Raw genomic sequence first — 18071 nt, 5'->3', positions numbered from 1 at the left:
CATATGTGAGAGGACAACCCCATATTTCTCAGTGTTTGCAGAGTTACCTTTCTTCCCACCTCCCCTTTCAAAGTGTTTATTAGGCAAGTTTAATTTTGGAAATAAATTTGGGAAAGACAGTAGTTGCTATTTTAAACACAACCTTAAAACCAATTTCAGACACTGTTCAGAGTCTGTAAGTGCTCAGTCCACGAGAGGGCTGCCCCAGAGCACAAAGCTGCTGCCTCAAAAGTCTTTTATCTGTTGCAATGCTTCCCATCAAAATGAAGTACACTACAAAATCAGTCTTCATAAAACTGTTAAACAGCCATCCACGTAAATGAAACCCTTCAAGAGCTACACTTGACACACACAAAATAAAAGTAACAATTTAACTTGCAAATGTTATAATGCCAGAGTAAATGTTCTCCTTAGTCTAAGATAAACAGCCCCACTCCTGGTCCTGAAGAATGGTGATGCTATTCTGCCATCTGTACCACGTTTTTTGCATTGTAGCTAACTGCATGCCCAACAAGGAATGAGCTGCACCACCAAACTGTCTGTATTTAATAAAAAAAAGTCTACATGGCTTGCTAAAACTGCTTATTTTGCTTGGCAAAGCTCCTCTTTTTTTCCTAAAAAAAAAAAAGGTAATCTACAAATTAAATTCATCACCAAAGCAATTTACTTGCCATTTTGTTTATGCCTTATATAAACCTTTGTTTTGCAGATCTCAGATACTTTAAACACAACCACTAAAATCTGAAACCAGATAATGAAACAACAGAACCATTTCTACTGCTGAATTTAAAGTAATGTCAGCCTTTTTTACTGAGAGGCAAAACTCCATTCAGACTTTTAACTCTTCCCAAAAGTTGTAGCTTGTGCCCTCCTTTTCCCTCAATATACCATAAAAAAAGAAATTAATCAGTAAAATTTTTAACACTTAAAAATCTATTTTTACAGTTCATTTTCCTGTGATACATTTTTCCAGACAAAGTAATTTGAAATTTTGATCATGTACAGTGAAATCAGTACAAAGAGGCCCCAAAACACAGGGCAGCCACGCTTTCTTAGCGTAGTTGGATGAAGTGGAAAGATAAGGAAAATATTTTTATTGATGAGAGAGGAAGTTTTGTACTGTGGAGCTTTTTTATTTACTGATACAGTTTTATACAAAGACTTGCTCCACTCTCTACCCTGTATCTCTGCTACCAATCTCATTCTTCATATCTGTTGTCAGATTCCCAGAAGATAATTTTGGAAAACAAATACAAGCAATCCTGTTTAAAGATGATGGAAAAGGGATTCATGTTGAGACACACTGACCCCAAAATTTTCCTCTGAATTACCGCTCTCCAGGATAGAATCTGTCTGCAAGTACAACCTGCTATTCCCAGGCTCAAGACATTCTGCTTTACAGCTGGCAGAGCGCTGCACATCTGCAGAGGTTCAGGGCTCTAGGACTGTAACAGCAGCATGGCTTCAGTATTTACTACTTTACATCAGTTGTGCCACTTGAAAACATTACCAGCAGGTAGCTTCTGAGTTACATCTCTGATAAGAATATCAATTACATACCTGAGCCCTAGACTAAGAGCAAGTAAAAACAGATGCATCAACACAAGCACTTTAGAGCAGGTTCTTTCGTGGTGCAAAATTGCCTTGTGTTTATCTTTGCAGTCTTTCTGTTTTCTTGACAGATTTTAAGTGATATGTAGATACCTATAAATTTACAATCTACCTAACTTGTACTTTTGAGAGAACATTTAAAATGAACCACATTTCTAGCCACTCTAAAATCCAGCCTGGTCCACTGAGCTCTATTGTCCTGTGCACATAAATAAAACCCCCAATGTAGTATGTAATAACTATTATTATTGAAATTACTACTTTTAAGGAAATACAGATTTACTTACAATTGCCTTTTGGTATGTAGGCATATTTCCATTATCAAAGATTCTGAGGAACGTTCTCTTACCTGTATTAGGATCTTTTACTACAATGTCAGAAATCTCAAAGAGTTTCAGAGGCAAGGGCATCTTTCTGTTGGCAGCAATAGTTTTCAGCAGCCCAGGAAGGAGGGTTGTACGTGCCACCTGCAGGACAAACATGATGCTGCAAGTCAAATACCTTCCAAAATAGCTCATGTTCATTTTCTTCACTTTTTTTTTTCTCATTTGTAACAAGAGTTTAAAAGTAGTCAGGTGCAAATACTGCACATATCTCTTATGTTTAAGCATCTTTGATTTAGAATGACTGAACTTGAAAATGTACATTCTCTGCATGTTCTTTATACTGCATTTTCTCAAAGAGCTTGTATGTGGGCTTAAGAACAGGTACCATTTTACAGGTGCTGGAGCTGCAGTGCAGGGTAGAAAAATAACTCATAAAGTGCAAAAAATTCTCAGAAATTTACTCTCACCTATGCAAAAGGCAAATCCTAAGTGTTATTTTGGAAATATTAAGTGCTATCTAAAATACTATCTTTATACCTCCTGATACCAATCAGTGATATGCTAAGTAATAGAAATGGATATATTCAGTCAGGGACAACCTGAAATCCATGGAAAAAGTATGCAAAGAACCAACCAAGAGACAGTCATACCTGTGAATTTATTTGCAGGAACAGTAACATTCCCTGTGTTCTCCATTCATATAGTTCCTTAGAAGGGCAGCTTTTTCATTTTTACTTGTCAAACCACAAGAGTCTAATTCAGTAAATCTAACAGAAGAGGGATGGGAGTGACTGCTCCTCGACTGAAGGTCAAGTTACCATGTGCTCAGCCACAGGTATTTATCCTTAGTCTGCAGCATTTCTGCCTATTTATCCTACTTTTCATAACCAATGAGGAGTTCTAGCTGCACACTCAGTTGGAGTGTGCAACCCTAACACAGCAGTAACAATGGTTAATACTTAAAATATACCCAAATGTTTCCTATTCAGAGCTGAGGAAGTTTAGGGACTGCCAGGTGTAATAGTTCTTTTTATGTTGAATAGGTTTTTCCACATGCAGGAGTTGATCAACCATCTGGAATTTTCTGTAGTTAGAGTGCTCAATTTTGCCATATTCTGTACACAGAGCATGGTATTTTACTTCATTGAAAAGTTAACAGTATTTTGCACCAGAAAAGGTGTTTCTCAGTGAAGGAGTAACAGAAGATGGCTGCTAGCAAGTTCAGCACGTAAATAAACACAACCTCTTTAATGCAGGAAAAGTAGCTCTAGTTTATAAATTTTACTTTCTGTTGGTTCCTTTCTCTCCTCTTTATAGAATCTGTGACAATATTGCTCCCCATGTCAATGACCTCACCTGAAATTCCGCAGTTTTGGGGTTTGCTATGCGCACAGCATTTGTTGCAGACATATCCATGCCAAGTTTATCTGCAATATCTTCTTGAGAACACTGAAAACGAGACAAAACCCCACCAAGGTCAAGTGGTTAAAATAGACAGCAAGCCAATGATGGAATCTGATATCAAGAATGAACAATGCAATTGTAGCACTGGCTCTGAGGCCCCATAATATATGCTCTCATGTGCAACAACCACTCATAATAAAAATTAAGCCCTGGTCCTAAGATTAAGTAGGCAAACTGGTTTATTTACAAATGTTCATTACTAAGCAAAATAAATCTGGTTTAAAAAAAAAATGTTTATTTCAGCTTCTGTCATGGATTGCTGTCATCTGTTTTAAAAACAGAGGCTCAGATTGTGCCCCCTGACTTGCAGTGGGTGAAGTATTTTGTTCTGAAAATAACACTTGTAAAGGGACTGTACCTGAGCTTTCTCGTGAGAACAATCCTTTGGGGGAAACTTGGAGCAAGTAAAGTACTGTCTATGAAAAACAGGTCCTATGGCCAAGATTTCAATTTTCAGAGCTGCATAGGACTCTTGTAGTCTGTTCTTTTCAATTTTTTGAGTTGGAGTGTTTTTAATGCCCTTATTCTAGAGGTGTCTTTTCATGCTGGTCAGTAAAACAATACACATTCACTTTATCAGGCTCAGACACTGTCTGTGCACATACAGCAAGAGATGCTACTGATAAGATCCACACTTCAGATTTCCAGAATTTATAGCTTTATTAATGTATTAAAGAAACCAATAGCAGACTAGGCATGTAATTGAGGATTTGCTTGTACACTACAGTCTCCCAGAAGTGCTCCCTTTGCACTGGCAGCACTCTGAAAAGTGTGTTGATAGACCAAATGTGAGAAAAATGAGCAGATGATACCATCTGAAAAAATGGATGACTGAATAATAAAAATCCCCAAGCAACACAAGGAATGCTGAACTCAGGAGGAGAAAACTGTGTTAAACAGTTTTCAGATGTGTATCTAAACTACAGCATGTTACTGTGATTTGACCAAATGCATTCTGGCTAAACTGGAGCTTCTCACAGAAGGCAATGTTATTGTGTACAAGTATAATTTATCTAACCAAAGGAACAGATTGAGTGCATAAATACATAAGCAGTGTTTATCATATAACACTGGGCTACAGAATGTTATAGCATAAATTATAGTTATCATAGTCATGGGCCTCACACTGGTGTTTTAATAGTGTTGGTGACACAGCAGACTGAGGGTTTCATCCTGCCACAGCAGAAATACAAATATGTAATGTGATAACATGATATACTGCATGACCTTCAAAAATTCTGCTGTTGCAGTTCATAAAAGGTTCTTGGTTGTAGCGATATAATACATTAAACGTTTTAAACATATTACTTATTCAATGCTGGAAAAAAAATTAACTATATTTATTAACAAATAAAACTATAAAAGCTTGACCATGTAATATGTAGGGTTTCCCCAACACAGTACTACCACAGGTCTGAATACCTTTGTCATATACTAGCACTGCAGGAAGTAATAATAGTTATTGTTCTGGTTACTTAAATGAGTTAATAACAAATATTAAAACTGGAATATATTTTTCAGAATTAGGCCAAATTTTGCTTTTGAAGATCTGCGAAATTTGAGGTGTTAAAATTTTATTTAATACATTTAAATTACCAAATTTCGTTGCAATACCTGAATTTTTCAAATACTGGAAGTGTTTTAGGAGCCTGCACTGGTGCATCTTGCTGTTGCAGAGTCCTAATTCTTGGTTAAAGACTACTGGCATGGCAATATTATGAATAATATCTACAACCAGTGCTAACAATAGCTGTATTTTTGTTCTTTCATACAAAAAACCTCTCTCTATCTGTGATGAAATTTACAGAGGATTTTGTGTCCTCTTAGTGTGCATTGTAACTTTTTAAAGGATATTCTTAAAATAAGAATAAAAATTTGCTGACTGAATAATTACATACCAGCTTGGTATCTAATGCAAGGAATCATGGGCAAGTAACAATACTGAAGAGAAATACAGAAACAGGGTAATCTCTAAACTGTAGTAGTATCCACCAGAATGTATAAATGTTTGTTTTCCAGATTATAGAACTGTGATGAATTTCACTGGTGACCAAAGTCTCAAGAGAGACTTGCTGTCTTACCATTTCATCCTATCAAGCTAAACTCAAACTAGTACTTCAGCAGCTATTTCCCCTCTATACTTAAAACTCCATGTCACATTAACAGCGATTCATTCAATTTCTCTGACCTACAAACTCACAAAATATATTATACTATAAATCCAAAGCACTAGTAAACAACCAGCTGCCAAAACAGTACTGGATAATACTGGTACATTTATACAACAACATATCTTCACACCATCCTCTGCAGTTCTGACTGCACTGCTGTTCCAACAGGGAACTAAGAAAAGTATGAAATCAATATAATATACCAGGGCAAAAGTGAGTGCTTCAGTGAATCCAGCAGCTGCCAGGTCCAGTCTCAGAAGTTCTGAGAGCTTATTGAGAGGGAGCTAAAATGAAACAAAACAGTTTTCAGCTTCCATCTAAAAGCATTTTGCTATTTTTCCCCGTGGTGATTCTGCCTGTTACATGATGGTGAATTCACTAGGGAAGGACTATGCTTGTGTGCTTAAAATTTTAGAAAGCATCAGCCAGCTGCCTTTAGGCTTGCCTGAGGAAATGAATCTCCCAGTTAGAGATTTAATACAGGCTCCCTACTTAAACCCTGTCTTTTTTCAAGTACCAGCAACCACTGGTCTTGGACTTATTCAAATCAGCGGGGCATCTGTTTTGTATCCCATCCATGGTAAATACTTCTCAAGGCAAAGCATGTCAAAATATTTAATTCCTAGGTTCTGTTTTCCCCAAAGCCCTTCTGGCATGCACTAGTCATTTACTGACAACAGAGCGTTCATTTGAAGGGGCAATCTTACTTGATTAGCTATGGTGTACGTTTTCGGAATAACCATCTGAATGTTGTTATAACCATAAGCTATTGCTGCATCTTCTATGATATCACATGCATGGATAATGTCTGCCCTGGTAGGAGGGATTTCAACCTCTAGATGGTTCCCATTCCCTATGACGTGCGACTTCAAACACATCCTGGTCAGCAGCTTTGCAAGGCTTGATGGAGTTTCACTGAAACAAAACAAAAGAGTAGTAATTTAGGGATTTTGCACTATATTGACCGGCTTTTTAAAGTAATCAATGTTTCTGCTGCATTGCCTTATGTCCTAAAGAATCTCCAAATGTTTTATGGACTGCACACAGACTTAGCATTCAATCAGAACCAGCTCAGATTCTGACTCTTGAGATGGTCATTTTTCTTTACTTCATAACAGTTGTGTGGGACCATAAAGAATCATTCCCTTTTGTTGAGAACAGGGGAAGAAGTCTTACAGAGTCATTCAAATTACCCCTGAATTTTTGATAAACTGAAAAAATCACATAATCTAAACAATTTAAAAACAATGCAATAATCAGTGTCTTCTAGTACCTTTTTCATGATTAATGGAAACTGTTTTCATTTGCAATAACACACCTGATTCCTATTTTCTTGTTAATGACTTCAGGTTTCACCTTCTCTTTTCGATAAGCCAGTTCCTAAAAAGAGAAAGCTTTTAAGCATACACAGGGCCTGCCATTTCCATCTAAGAGGATTCAATGCTGACATCTTAGTAATCCAGTTTCTAACTGCCATATTAAAATGACATCCACAGAAGAAAATGTGGAGTATTAGGCTAAACCTGGCATTTTAAAGGTAACAGGATTCTTGAAAACATACTATAGTATGTGATGCAAAAGCTGGTCTTGGTTAAGCTAGAAGGTTGAATGCAGCATGAAATCCCTGTCATTGAAACTGCTGATAATTTCTGACCTATGCAAGTAACAGAGTCACTGAAAGTTTCTGGTCACCAGTTCACCCTAAGTCAAAGCCCTAAAGCACTGAATGCATGAGATCTCATAGTCTAGTACAGATCAAGTGACTTTTAGGACGAAAAGGAAAGAATATTTTCTATTTTCTATTTCCATATTAGCAAAAAATATCTACCAGTATCTTACTTAGCAAGTTTGCACTATATTTTAGAAAGTTATTTCGTATGTATTTACGTATTTTGTGTGTTTCTAAACTTCGTGATATACACATCCTTAAAAACCGTAGCATCCAAAACTTTGGGGATTTTTTTCACTGTTTTATCTAGGGAAGCTACTTTGGTGACTACAGAGATTTCTGTTTTGTTAGATATCTCTTCAGTATTCAAGGTCTTTCCTCTGTTGATTAAAGCTGACATTACAAAAAAAGAAAAAGCTAAAATACCACTAGAAAACTTCTCAACAAAAATAACTTTCCCTCCAAACAGTTTGTACTTGCTTGATGTATCTGATTTAAGGAACTCAACCAGATCTGTCTTCGGTTACTTTCAGGAAACACGAGGAATTGCTTTCTTTATACTTATTAAGAGAACAAAAATGTACGACTCCATTACTGCAAAGAGGTCTGTCTGGGACTCTGAATGCAGGCAACCTGCACTTGAAGTCAACATCCTGCCTTATAGACCTTTATATAGTTGGTGTCTATGAAGTGAAAGACTGAAAAATGCAGTGTTACAAGGTTATTTTAACTGAAGGGCATTAGAGCTTCCAGATCTGATAAGTAAGTTATGCTGAGGCTGATTTCAGCTGTCCATGGGCTTAAGGCTGAAGAACCTCTTCCTGCATTAATTTTTCCTGATTTGGAACACATAGGTTTTAAAGGCTTTAGACATAGATTATGACCTTTGATTGCAGTTTTTATTTTTTCCTGAAAAAGTTCCTATCATGTGCATTCTAAAACATAATAGTAGTTACCACTTGTAACTTTAAACCCTACCCTTTTTTCTGGAGTACTAAGCTATGTCAGTGAGTCTGTATCTTTAGCCTCATCATAAATTAATGGAGCTACAAAATGAGTTTCCTAGATAAGAGGAAGCGAGTTATTTTCTGTGGGGTTAGAGAAGGCTCTGACTCACTAATACACAGATAGTGCCAAGCTGAGTTTTTACTGCACCTCAGAACCAGCATATGCTGCCACTGCACAAAAAAACCCCCAATGTCACTCTTACTAAACTCTGTGTAAATAAAATCCTTTCCCCAAGGACACAGAGATATCACAATGCAATGCTTACCGGATAGATGTGGGTCTTCCCATTGGGATAAACTACTTCTACTGCTTCAACACTGAGAGAGACAAAAAAATGGAAGTAAAAATGTTTTTAACACATGGCCCAAACATCTCTCCAACTGGAGATTTATACTCACGTGAATGGCTTCTCACAATATTCACTAAACATCGTGACAATAATATCAAGAACAATTTTTGCCTACAAAATAAAGAAAATAATCCCACTGAAATCTCTCATCTACTTGTGTTGAAGTAGACAAAATATCTTAACAAAAACTGGGAGGGGAAATCTTGTGTTACACTCTTTTCTTTCTATTCTAATAACTTAACCAAAATCCTAGCCGTAGAAAACTAGATTCAATTTTAATGGATGTTTTTGTTCTGATGCAAAGACATTTGTGCAAAAACTTGAAATTTTTTGGTTTTCAAGGTTCTGAAGTACTGGTTTATCTTTTATTAATTCTGTTCTGAAGATACACAGGGTCTTGATGACCATTTGGAGGTGGGTCTTCTTAACCTTCAGTCTAATTCATCATTTCACTGAAGTTCAAGTGAGGATGTAGAGGCTGAAGGACTGTGCATTGCTTAGTAATACATTATCAAATAACCTTGTCTGCAAATTTTTTTGTTTTACAGTTAATATTTTAAGAGATTAGTATAGCAGAACATAATCATGAGATTCAGATGAACTTCTCCACCTACAAAGGGGTTTTTTTGATGCCTGACATTATAATTTCCTTCATGTAAACAGAATAGCACTATTTTTATTTTTACTGTCAAGGCAAGCAGTAGCAAGAAGCAGTTATTTATTTAGTTTGCTTAGAAGCCACTCCCAGCGTGCAGATTTATTTGTGTTGTTAAATATATAATTGTGTAGTAGAGTAAGTTAAAAGCAGTTTTGCTCTTAAGGATCAAGTTACACACTTTAGGGAAACTCTCAATGAATGCACAACCTATATTCAAGAATAGGCAATTATAATTGCTAGGCTTTCATGCTTCAGCTTTGAGTTACAGAATTTGCATATGGAAAGACTTGAATCTGGCAACTATTTGCACAACATCCCTGCTTGAAAAAGATAACTATGAAGAAAAATTGCTGCTTTCCTTCCCTCAGCCCAAATTTTCAGTAGGAGACAAAATGATTATTTACAAAGAGTATTCTGCCAAAACAGGCAGTCTTAGTGAATTTTACTCTTTTCAGAGTCTTTCAGATTTAGAAAAGGTGCTGAACACAACAAGAACAAACAGTTCCTAATTTACTTAAATTACTTTCTCATACAAGCTGAACACTTACTGTCCACGTAAAGATACAGGAAAATTAAAATTCAATGGAAACAGAATGCTGTCTATTGAGCAAGCCTAAAACTGTGTCAAGGGAATTCCACAGTCCTACAACTTCTGAATTGGAAGGTTGGCTCCATGAAGTAAATGCCTGGTTATGGTAGGTCTTTGTATTGGAGCCCTATCACCCATAAGGAAAAAAATAATATTTATACATATCAAAAGCAGGAAAGATTAATTTACCTTTGTAATATCTGTGCCTGTACATTCAATAAACACATTTCTGGTGTTTAGGCTTATTTTTGTATGATCTCCTAAAAGATATGAAGACAAAAACGTGTTAAGAAATATTACTTTTATTGCAATAACACTGATACTGACTCATTTTGTGATTCAGAAAGATCACTATCATCTTCTGCAGCTTAAAAAAGCCACTGTCTACTGCACTAACATTCACAACTGCTGGCAGAATAGCAGCTCTTTTTAATTTATGAATCAAAGAAAGGAAAAAGAAAGACCAGACACACTGATTGGGCCATGACTTTCACTAAAGGACACACGAATCTACAGGCACCTCAATACCCAGCTGGAAAAGCCAACTAGCAGGACAGTGGCCATCTGCTGTTAGCAAAGGGGTTCTGCACTGTCACAGCATCCCATCGTCCCTGGATTTAGTCTCACATTCACATCAGATGTGTGAAGTGCATAATTTCCTCAGGCAGGAATAAATGAAATGGTTTTTAAAAAGTGCTTTAGACTAATGGCTATCAATGGCTAATTCTGTGAATAATCAAGATCCCTAGACACTGTCTGCTGACACACTACATCTTGCTCTACATTAGTGATTTACATCCTAGTACGGATCCCTTCTAGGCATGAATTTGCTTTGTCTGTCCTGGGAGCCATGAGGTGTGCACTAAAGCACATCCCTGATGCACCCAAAACTGTTTCTTGTCTGGCAGAAGCACCTAAAGTGTCTCTCCTGCAAACTGGATGCAAACTCCTCCAGCAGCTTGTTCAGAAGTGGGGTTGTTAGTAAGCCACACACAATCCTGGCACTGCCTGTTAGGTACAGATGGGCAGTGCACACCTTCAGTGAATTCCATTGCTGGTAACCATGCACCATGGGCATACAGAGTCCTAGAATTCTTTGGGATCATGCCAAATCCAACCTCCTTTTCCTTCTTGCCTTTCACTGCACCATTAGCTAAAGCAGATCCACCCCACCGGAGGCAAAGGGAAGCACTTGGATACACATGGGCATTCCCGCTTCCTCTGACCCTGAGCAAGTCATTCAGCTTCTAGTTTCCTACCTGAGAAACTAAGTCACAGCTAGACTGAAAGTTTGGTGCACTGAAGATCCCAGGACTGAGGGATCCTGTATTCCCTTTGATGCTGTGCTGCATCTCTTTGCAGATAGAATGTATTCGGCATTTCTGGACCCACTTCAAAGCAAACATAACCCTTCACTTTAGTGCTTGTAGATAACCCAAACAACCAATAGAGATGTTTACACTGCATTTAAAAAGTACCTTTAACCTGGAAGCCTCTCTCAGATACAGTTCAACATTTTTAATTGATAAAATATAAACAATATGTAACACTTATACATGGAACACACCCAAGCTGGAATGAGCCCAACAAAGTGGTTGACATCAGCTTCAGTTCACAACAGTTGTTCTTACCAGTCCCTGCCAGAGAGTTTGAGCTGCCTTTTAACAAGATTTGGGTTTGGGTTAGATGGATAAGATCAATTAGGAAAAATACATCCAAAGAGATTATCACTGCAGATTTATTGGTCAGTGTAGGGAAAGTTACTAATTCTTGACCTGTATTTCAGTATATAGGTATATATAGATATAGGCATACTGAAACATCTTTCTTAAAGGAGTAATTAATTCTTGTCATGCCATTAAATGGCTTCAGTAAGCATGGTTCTCAAAAATCACCCACTTCTTTTGCATTCAGAGGAACCCATGTTTAGAAACAATCCAAAAAAAGTCGAGACCAATCTACTATTTTTAAGCCATCAAAGTCTCCTGAAATCACTTGTGAGATAGCAATAGGTATCCATAAAAACTAGTTCACACTGCTGATAAATACACTGATCTTAAGACCGAGGTGAAACATTCTCTGCTGTGACCACATAAAATGGAGTACAAAGTTACAGTTACCAGTTCACCAAATAATTTACTGCATGCTCCTTTTAGCTAAACAAATGCTTTCCTAACAAAGATTCCTGTCACAGGGAACTTTATTGAGTTGTAGAAGGGTATGAGAAGCTAAATGTAGAGGTTTGCAGTCGGACTTTTACATCCCCTTGATGAGGATGAGAAGAATGAACAGTAGCAGACTAGGGAGGGAGCAAAAGGTTTGGCTGCATTTAAATTGAAAGAAGAAAAGAAGATTATATGAAACCGTAAGTGAAACAATGTTAAGAAAGCACAATAATCCCTATTACACATCAGTGTTTCTGTCAGACACAAACTGACACACAGAACAGCAGTGACAGTACAAGCCAGTCACAAATCAATCTTACCATTGATGATGGGTGGCATGGACAGAACGACACCGTTGCTGTCGTAAATGACAGGATAACGTGGCTTGTTCTCAATTAGGGGCAAGTAGTGCCGAAGGTGGCTGTCATTCTGGAGAAACAAAGCACAACCTAAATTTCACTTCAGCTCACATGTGAACTTCCACAGTGCCACAAACCTTTACTGAGGGGAATTTTGAAAGGAGGAAGGATTGGTCTTAGAGCTACATACTTTACTAGCAAAGGCTGTTTGCTCTCAGCAGCAGGAGAAGTTTGAAATGAGAGAAGTGAATTTTTGGTTTTCTTCAGAAGTGTTAAAAATTATTACTTTCAGGATTTTCTCAAACATGCATAGGCCATGCTGTCCAGAGGATGCCCCTGTTCACCACAGCAGACATTTCATTGCCAAACATCCTTAGTTTATAGGAACTGTCCTTAAAAGGGATAAAAATTAGCACTGTAATTCTCTTAATTATAAGTTGCTGCACACTGGCACACTTGAATTTGATTCAGAATTTACATTTATTTCAATGACATAAGTATATGCTGTGCCAAAAACAGAATTTCCTTTTATTCTCTCTGATAACCCTTCTTTCCTAGCTCTTACTCATCTTCAGTCAGAGATATTTGAAGATTTGTCTCTGTGGCAAGTACATGTGCTCCAGCACAGCTGTATATTGTAATGACAGCAATAATAGTATTATTTTCAAATGCTGGCATTGGAAGTGGACACACAGACATCATAAAGTTAGCCCTGACAGAATCTTTTCCTAGCATTTACCTGGTTTCATCAGGATGCTGGGCCAAGAGCAGTGCCAGAGTTAACTTGAGCCTTTCACACAGCTGTGCTTGCCTGATATGCAGTTGGGTAAATAATCCAACATCTTTCACAAATAAATTGGCCAAATGAAAGTAACATTAAAAAATAATATTTACCCCAAACTTTTCCCAGCCTTTTACACTGAGTATTTTACCAGTGTAGACAGTATTACTAAGAGCATCATAAAAAGCAGCCTTTGTGTTGACAAATCAGAGTTACTATCAAATCCACTATTCTTAGAGCTGTGCTTAGCCACAGAACACCACGATGTATCCCTCATGGACAATAAAAATAAAGTATTACCATGCATTTCTCATGAATAAATGTGGACTGTCCACTGCCTGTAAAGCTACAGAAAATAACTGTGTTCTATTTGTAAGAACAACTCTCTGTAACAAGTACATTAGAGATGTTAAGCCTTGGAAATTTATCTTCCTGCATTTAGTGCAACAAGTCTGAAAAGTCTCACTTACCCTATATAGATCCATAATTTGTGAGGCTGTGTACTCCTGAGATTGATTCAAGGGCTTGAATTTAATTTCTGAAGGTGGTTTGGCTGTATAAGTAAATGGACCAGAGATGGTGTCCAAGTCATGGGTACCTATTGCTACTAATGCTCTTTTCCTAGAAAGAAAAAGAAGACAAAATAATGTTTTTACTAATAATACTTGGAGTTTCTTAAAGATAGTATCTCATGATGCTCTGTACTTCTATGCATTCACAGAACTTACTAAAAAAGTAGAAGGATAATTTTGAGAAGCCCAGAAATTACTTCACAAATCACATTTTATCAAATGTTAACAACACAACAGTCAAGGTAAATCCAGTGGGAATGCTGTAAAACGCCTCTGCCTCAACTGTTACATGAGCTGTTACAGCTATTTCTGTTGAACATTTTTGATAGAGGGCAGAAACAGGCAAAGAAATGAGAAGGACAAAGCTGCTATAGAAGATTTCCCTGGGTGTAACTATAATGCCTCTCAGCAATAGGGATGTGCACATCATACACACAGACACTATATACTACTTTAAACACTAACCTGCAAATATTTTGGTGTAGCTTTTCCTGGAGGTCAATGAAACTCTCATAACGCTCCTTGGTAAAAGTTATATTACGGAGGACGGCAGCGACGGCGTGAGGACGGATTTGGACAGTCTGCAATTTACAGCAGCAACACGTACATTTCAAGTACACAGAAAATACAAAATTCCAACTGATTAAATGTGCACTCTTCTTCATTAAACCCCCTTTTGTAAAGTAGGAAAATTCATGGAAAGACATTTGAATCCCAAAAGGGAAAAAACCCAAATAAACCCAATCCCGGTCGGTAGAGACCAGGAGGTTTGCAATACACTGTGTAATGGCCCAGAAGGTCAATGGAATGTGAGCACCTGAAACTTTTATTTGATCTGCTATTAGGTTCACCCAAAATAATTTGTCTATTGTTCCCCCCTGTCCACTTCACTAAAAATAAATCGCAATGAGCAAAGATATTTTAATTTCCTTAGCTCTTGTTCTGCAAATAAGATTTCCAGTCTCACTGCTTTTACAAAATTGGCACTGATACAGATCTTGCTGCTTCAGCAGCTCTCAATGCATTTACAAAGGTGCAGTAAACACTTTTACCTGTTCAGTGATAATCAGCTTCTGACCTTCACCCTCAGTTGGTATTATCTTTTCATATCTAGGGACATTTATCCTAAAACAAAACCAGAAGTAAGTTTGTAAGTGAAAAAAAAAAGCTCCCCAAGTGCAAGAAACTTTAGAAATGTAGCAGCAATGATATGTACAAAACTTTCTCAGTAACGTTTCTTGACATGTAATTAGCTAACTGTTCAAAACTTCTTTTCTATGGGATGGTAAACAGATTACTGAACTAGAAAGGAAGGACTCAAGAAGATAAAGTGGAATAAATTCTTTGTTTTGGTATTTATTACAAAGGATCACAAGGAAGTTTTGCTGCAGGAGTTCTTTACAGAGCATAAGTCTCAATGGAACAGCAGTTGAAAAATTTTTAGAACAGATCCAAAACCCAGCTAACAGTCTAGTCTTTTTAAGTTATACAGTAGATCCTGTCCAGAGGAACATCTGGTGAATCTGATCTACACAAGAAATCATATTCATAATCCAAGCAAGTAGAAAGTTTATTTACTGATCAGAAATGGACTTGTATGTCAACAAATAACCAACCACACAAAAATCTCACAACTCTGCCTTACCTTTCTTTAAAGACCTGCAGTCCTCGGACCAGCCCTTCCAGGCAAAGAAGATCATAACGGTTGGCAGGAACATCAATTTTGTAGAGAACAACATCAGATGCACCCTTTGCCTTTTCTTCGCCTTTTTCTTTACTTATAATGTCTTTCTCAGATGTCTGAAATGAAGAAAAATGTGTTTTGAACCTGAAATAACTTATCACTGACAGGAGTATGACAGTGATATCACACAGTAAGAAGAAACTGTATTAATTAGAAGTTTAACAGTGTAATTTGGATTTATACAACAAATGGACACACCAAATATGAGAAGCTACATACCATCTTTCTCAGACTAAGAGACTATTTTAAAAATAGAGATTTTAGAAGCAAGAGTCTCCAGGCTGTCAGATCCCAGTAGATAACAGAGACATTTTTGGCAATAGATTGGCAAATGACTTGTTATAATCAAGTCTATTCTGAAATAACACATGATGTTCAGATGTCTTTTGACAAATGTCATTAAAAGATCAATAAATTAAAATTAAAAATCAAAACCAAAACAGGTCTACTTGAAAAAGATTTACATGTATACATTTATCAGGGCTACCAAATTTTCACAAATACAGAATCTAAATCAAAATTTTAAATATGAATTAATTACAACTTAGGTAACAATGTACAGGACAAATATACTTTTTTTGGATATTGCACAGAAGAATGCATACAAAACAAAGCCAAACAAATCTTGTAAAATATAATCAATACATGGTCTGTGGCCATATTTACGCTGCTAGAGACTGAAGAACAAGTGGCGCAGAGTGCCAGAATGTCCAGCAATATGCCACCTTGGAGTCTCTTACTTCCAAGGCAATAATTTTTGTATACCAGAAGATTTTTTTCAGATTCAAAACACCAGTGTTAATACAACATTGCATTACAACATCCATTACAATACTGTACCACAGGATACACTGGAAATAATGCAGTACAAACTTTACCAAATATAAACGCTGTCAATATCTCTACCAAAAAAGCAACAAATAAAACCATTACTTACAATTTCATCAAGCTCTAAACCAAACTCAAAGCAAAGCTCATCAAATTCTTCATCCGCTGTGAAGGAAGAAGGTGAACTTTGGTTAATAAGCAGATCTCAGATTTAATTTTTTTGTGTGTTTGTTTTCAATGTTTTCAAACAAGGTAACGAATGATATTTTGAAAAAAAATGAGTAGTAGTACTTTAAAGAATTTTGCTTGTATTTGTGTCTGAATGGCAGCTTCTTTAGTATATGTACATTTAATGACATGGTATTCTTAGTCACAGCAAGGGCTTCTGAGCCTTGGAGCTTAGCTCCTCAGACAAGCTTGTCAGAGCAACTCTGGCCTGAACAGATAACTAAAACAGAAGGGAATAATTGGGTAGCTTCTGCCAGCTGCTCCTGCCAACTGCTCCTGTCAGCTTGTTATACAGAGGTTGCATCAACTGCGTCGTAGCACGTAACACAGCTCTGACCTGGCCATGGAGATTCGTTTTAAGAGCCACAGCCCCTGCGTCTATGGCCCTGAACGCTCCTTCAGCCCAAGAGTCACGTTTCTAAAGAGCCGGGAAAGGAGAACTGAATAAAACCACGGTATTCACCGCTTGGTTTGACTACTCCCACCTCTTCTCTCTCCTTTTTGATTTAACCAGTTTCTAAAACGGTCTGTGAAACTCCCAGCCAGAAGCCGCGATTTGGAAGCGCCCGGTTCTGATTCCCCAAGAGATCTGGGCTCAAACAGCGCCCACGTGGGCCAGGCCGTGCCTGCCGTGCCGGTGGCTGCCGAGGAGCAGCCAGGTGGGCTCCGGGGCACCCGTGATGCGCCACCACAGCCCAGGCTGCCCCGGGGGGTCCCAGCTCAGCCCCCGGACACGGGACACACCGCGCGCAGGGCAGGCCGGCGGGGCTGTGCCCACCCAGGGGCTCGCCCGCCCGGGCCGATCGCAGCCCGGCGGCCGCGGTGCTGGGCCGGGGGGTTTTGGGACGCAGCCCCGCGGCGCGGCCGCGGATCCCGGGACACTCACTGTAGGTCCTGCCCAGCGCCTGGAACAGCAGCTCCCGCTTCACGCTCACGGTCGGCATGGCGGCCGCTCACACCGCGCCTGCGCTGCCCGCGTGCCAGGCCCCGCCGCGCTGCCCGCGGTTCGCCCGCCGCCCCTGCGGCCCCCGGGGCGGACACGGCGCGGACACCGAGGGGACGCGGCGCGGACGGGCGGCCGTGGGGAGGGTCCGCCCGTGCCCTGCGCCCGGGGACGGGGCGGGCAGCGCGCCGGGCCCCGGCAGCGCGGCGGGCAGCTACGGCGGTGACATCAGCCCGCCGGCCGGGACCCGCGCTGGCGGCGGCACTGGGGCGGGAGGGGCCGGCGGGGAGCGTGGGCACCGCCCGCGGAGACGGGGCGTCCCGGTACTGCCTCTGTGCCGGCGCTGTCCCTGTCCCTGTCCCCACATTGCACCGCCAGTCCCGGCGCTGTCCTTTTCCCCGTTCCCACACGGGACCGCCAGTCCCGGCGCTGTCCCTGTCCCTGACCCCACACGGGACCATCACTCCCGGCCCTGTCCCTGACCCTACACGGGACTATCACTCCCGGCGCTGTCCCTGTCCCTGTCCCTGTCCCCACATTGGACCACGAGTCCTGGACGCTGCCGCCGTCCCCGCGGGGAAGCGGGTTCAGCCGGGGCAGCGCGCT

At 39.4% G+C, this 18071-nt stretch overlaps 1 protein-coding gene across 1 annotated transcript in view; it reads right to left on the bottom strand.

Annotated features, from left to right (window-relative positions):
* FARSB (phenylalanyl-tRNA synthetase subunit beta) overlaps positions 1 to 17500 on the bottom strand; it is a 37244-nt gene extending 19744 nt beyond the window's left edge. The window contains exons 1-15 of the mRNA XM_027686106.1: positions 17409 to 17500; positions 16404 to 16459; positions 15368 to 15522; positions 14775 to 14847; positions 14188 to 14303; positions 13621 to 13771; positions 12331 to 12439; positions 10035 to 10105; positions 8648 to 8709; positions 8515 to 8566; positions 6891 to 6952; positions 6280 to 6487; positions 5776 to 5856; positions 3294 to 3386; positions 1961 to 2078 (exon numbers count right to left, since the gene is read on the bottom strand). Of these exons, the coding sequence (XP_027541907.1) occupies positions 1961 to 2078; positions 3294 to 3386; positions 5776 to 5856; positions 6280 to 6487; positions 6891 to 6952; positions 8515 to 8566; positions 8648 to 8709; positions 10035 to 10105; positions 12331 to 12439; positions 13621 to 13771; positions 14188 to 14303; positions 14775 to 14847; positions 15368 to 15522; positions 16404 to 16459; positions 17409 to 17466 (1465 nt within the window). The 5' untranslated portion in view covers positions 17467 to 17500. The remainder of the gene's footprint in view (positions 1 to 1960; positions 2079 to 3293; positions 3387 to 5775; positions 5857 to 6279; positions 6488 to 6890; positions 6953 to 8514; positions 8567 to 8647; positions 8710 to 10034; positions 10106 to 12330; positions 12440 to 13620; positions 13772 to 14187; positions 14304 to 14774; positions 14848 to 15367; positions 15523 to 16403; positions 16460 to 17408) is intronic.
* Positions 17501 to 18071: the final 571 nt, after the last annotated feature.

The sequence above is a fragment of the Neopelma chrysocephalum genome, unplaced genomic scaffold, assembly GCF_003984885.1.
Source record: "Neopelma chrysocephalum unplaced genomic scaffold, ASM398488v2 Primary Assembly neopelma1_70, whole genome shotgun sequence".
Lineage (NCBI taxonomy): Eukaryota > Metazoa > Chordata > Aves > Passeriformes > Pipridae > Neopelma > Neopelma chrysocephalum.
The sequence above is the reverse complement of the archived record's forward strand: the minus strand, read 5'-3'. Positions and strand labels throughout refer to the sequence as shown.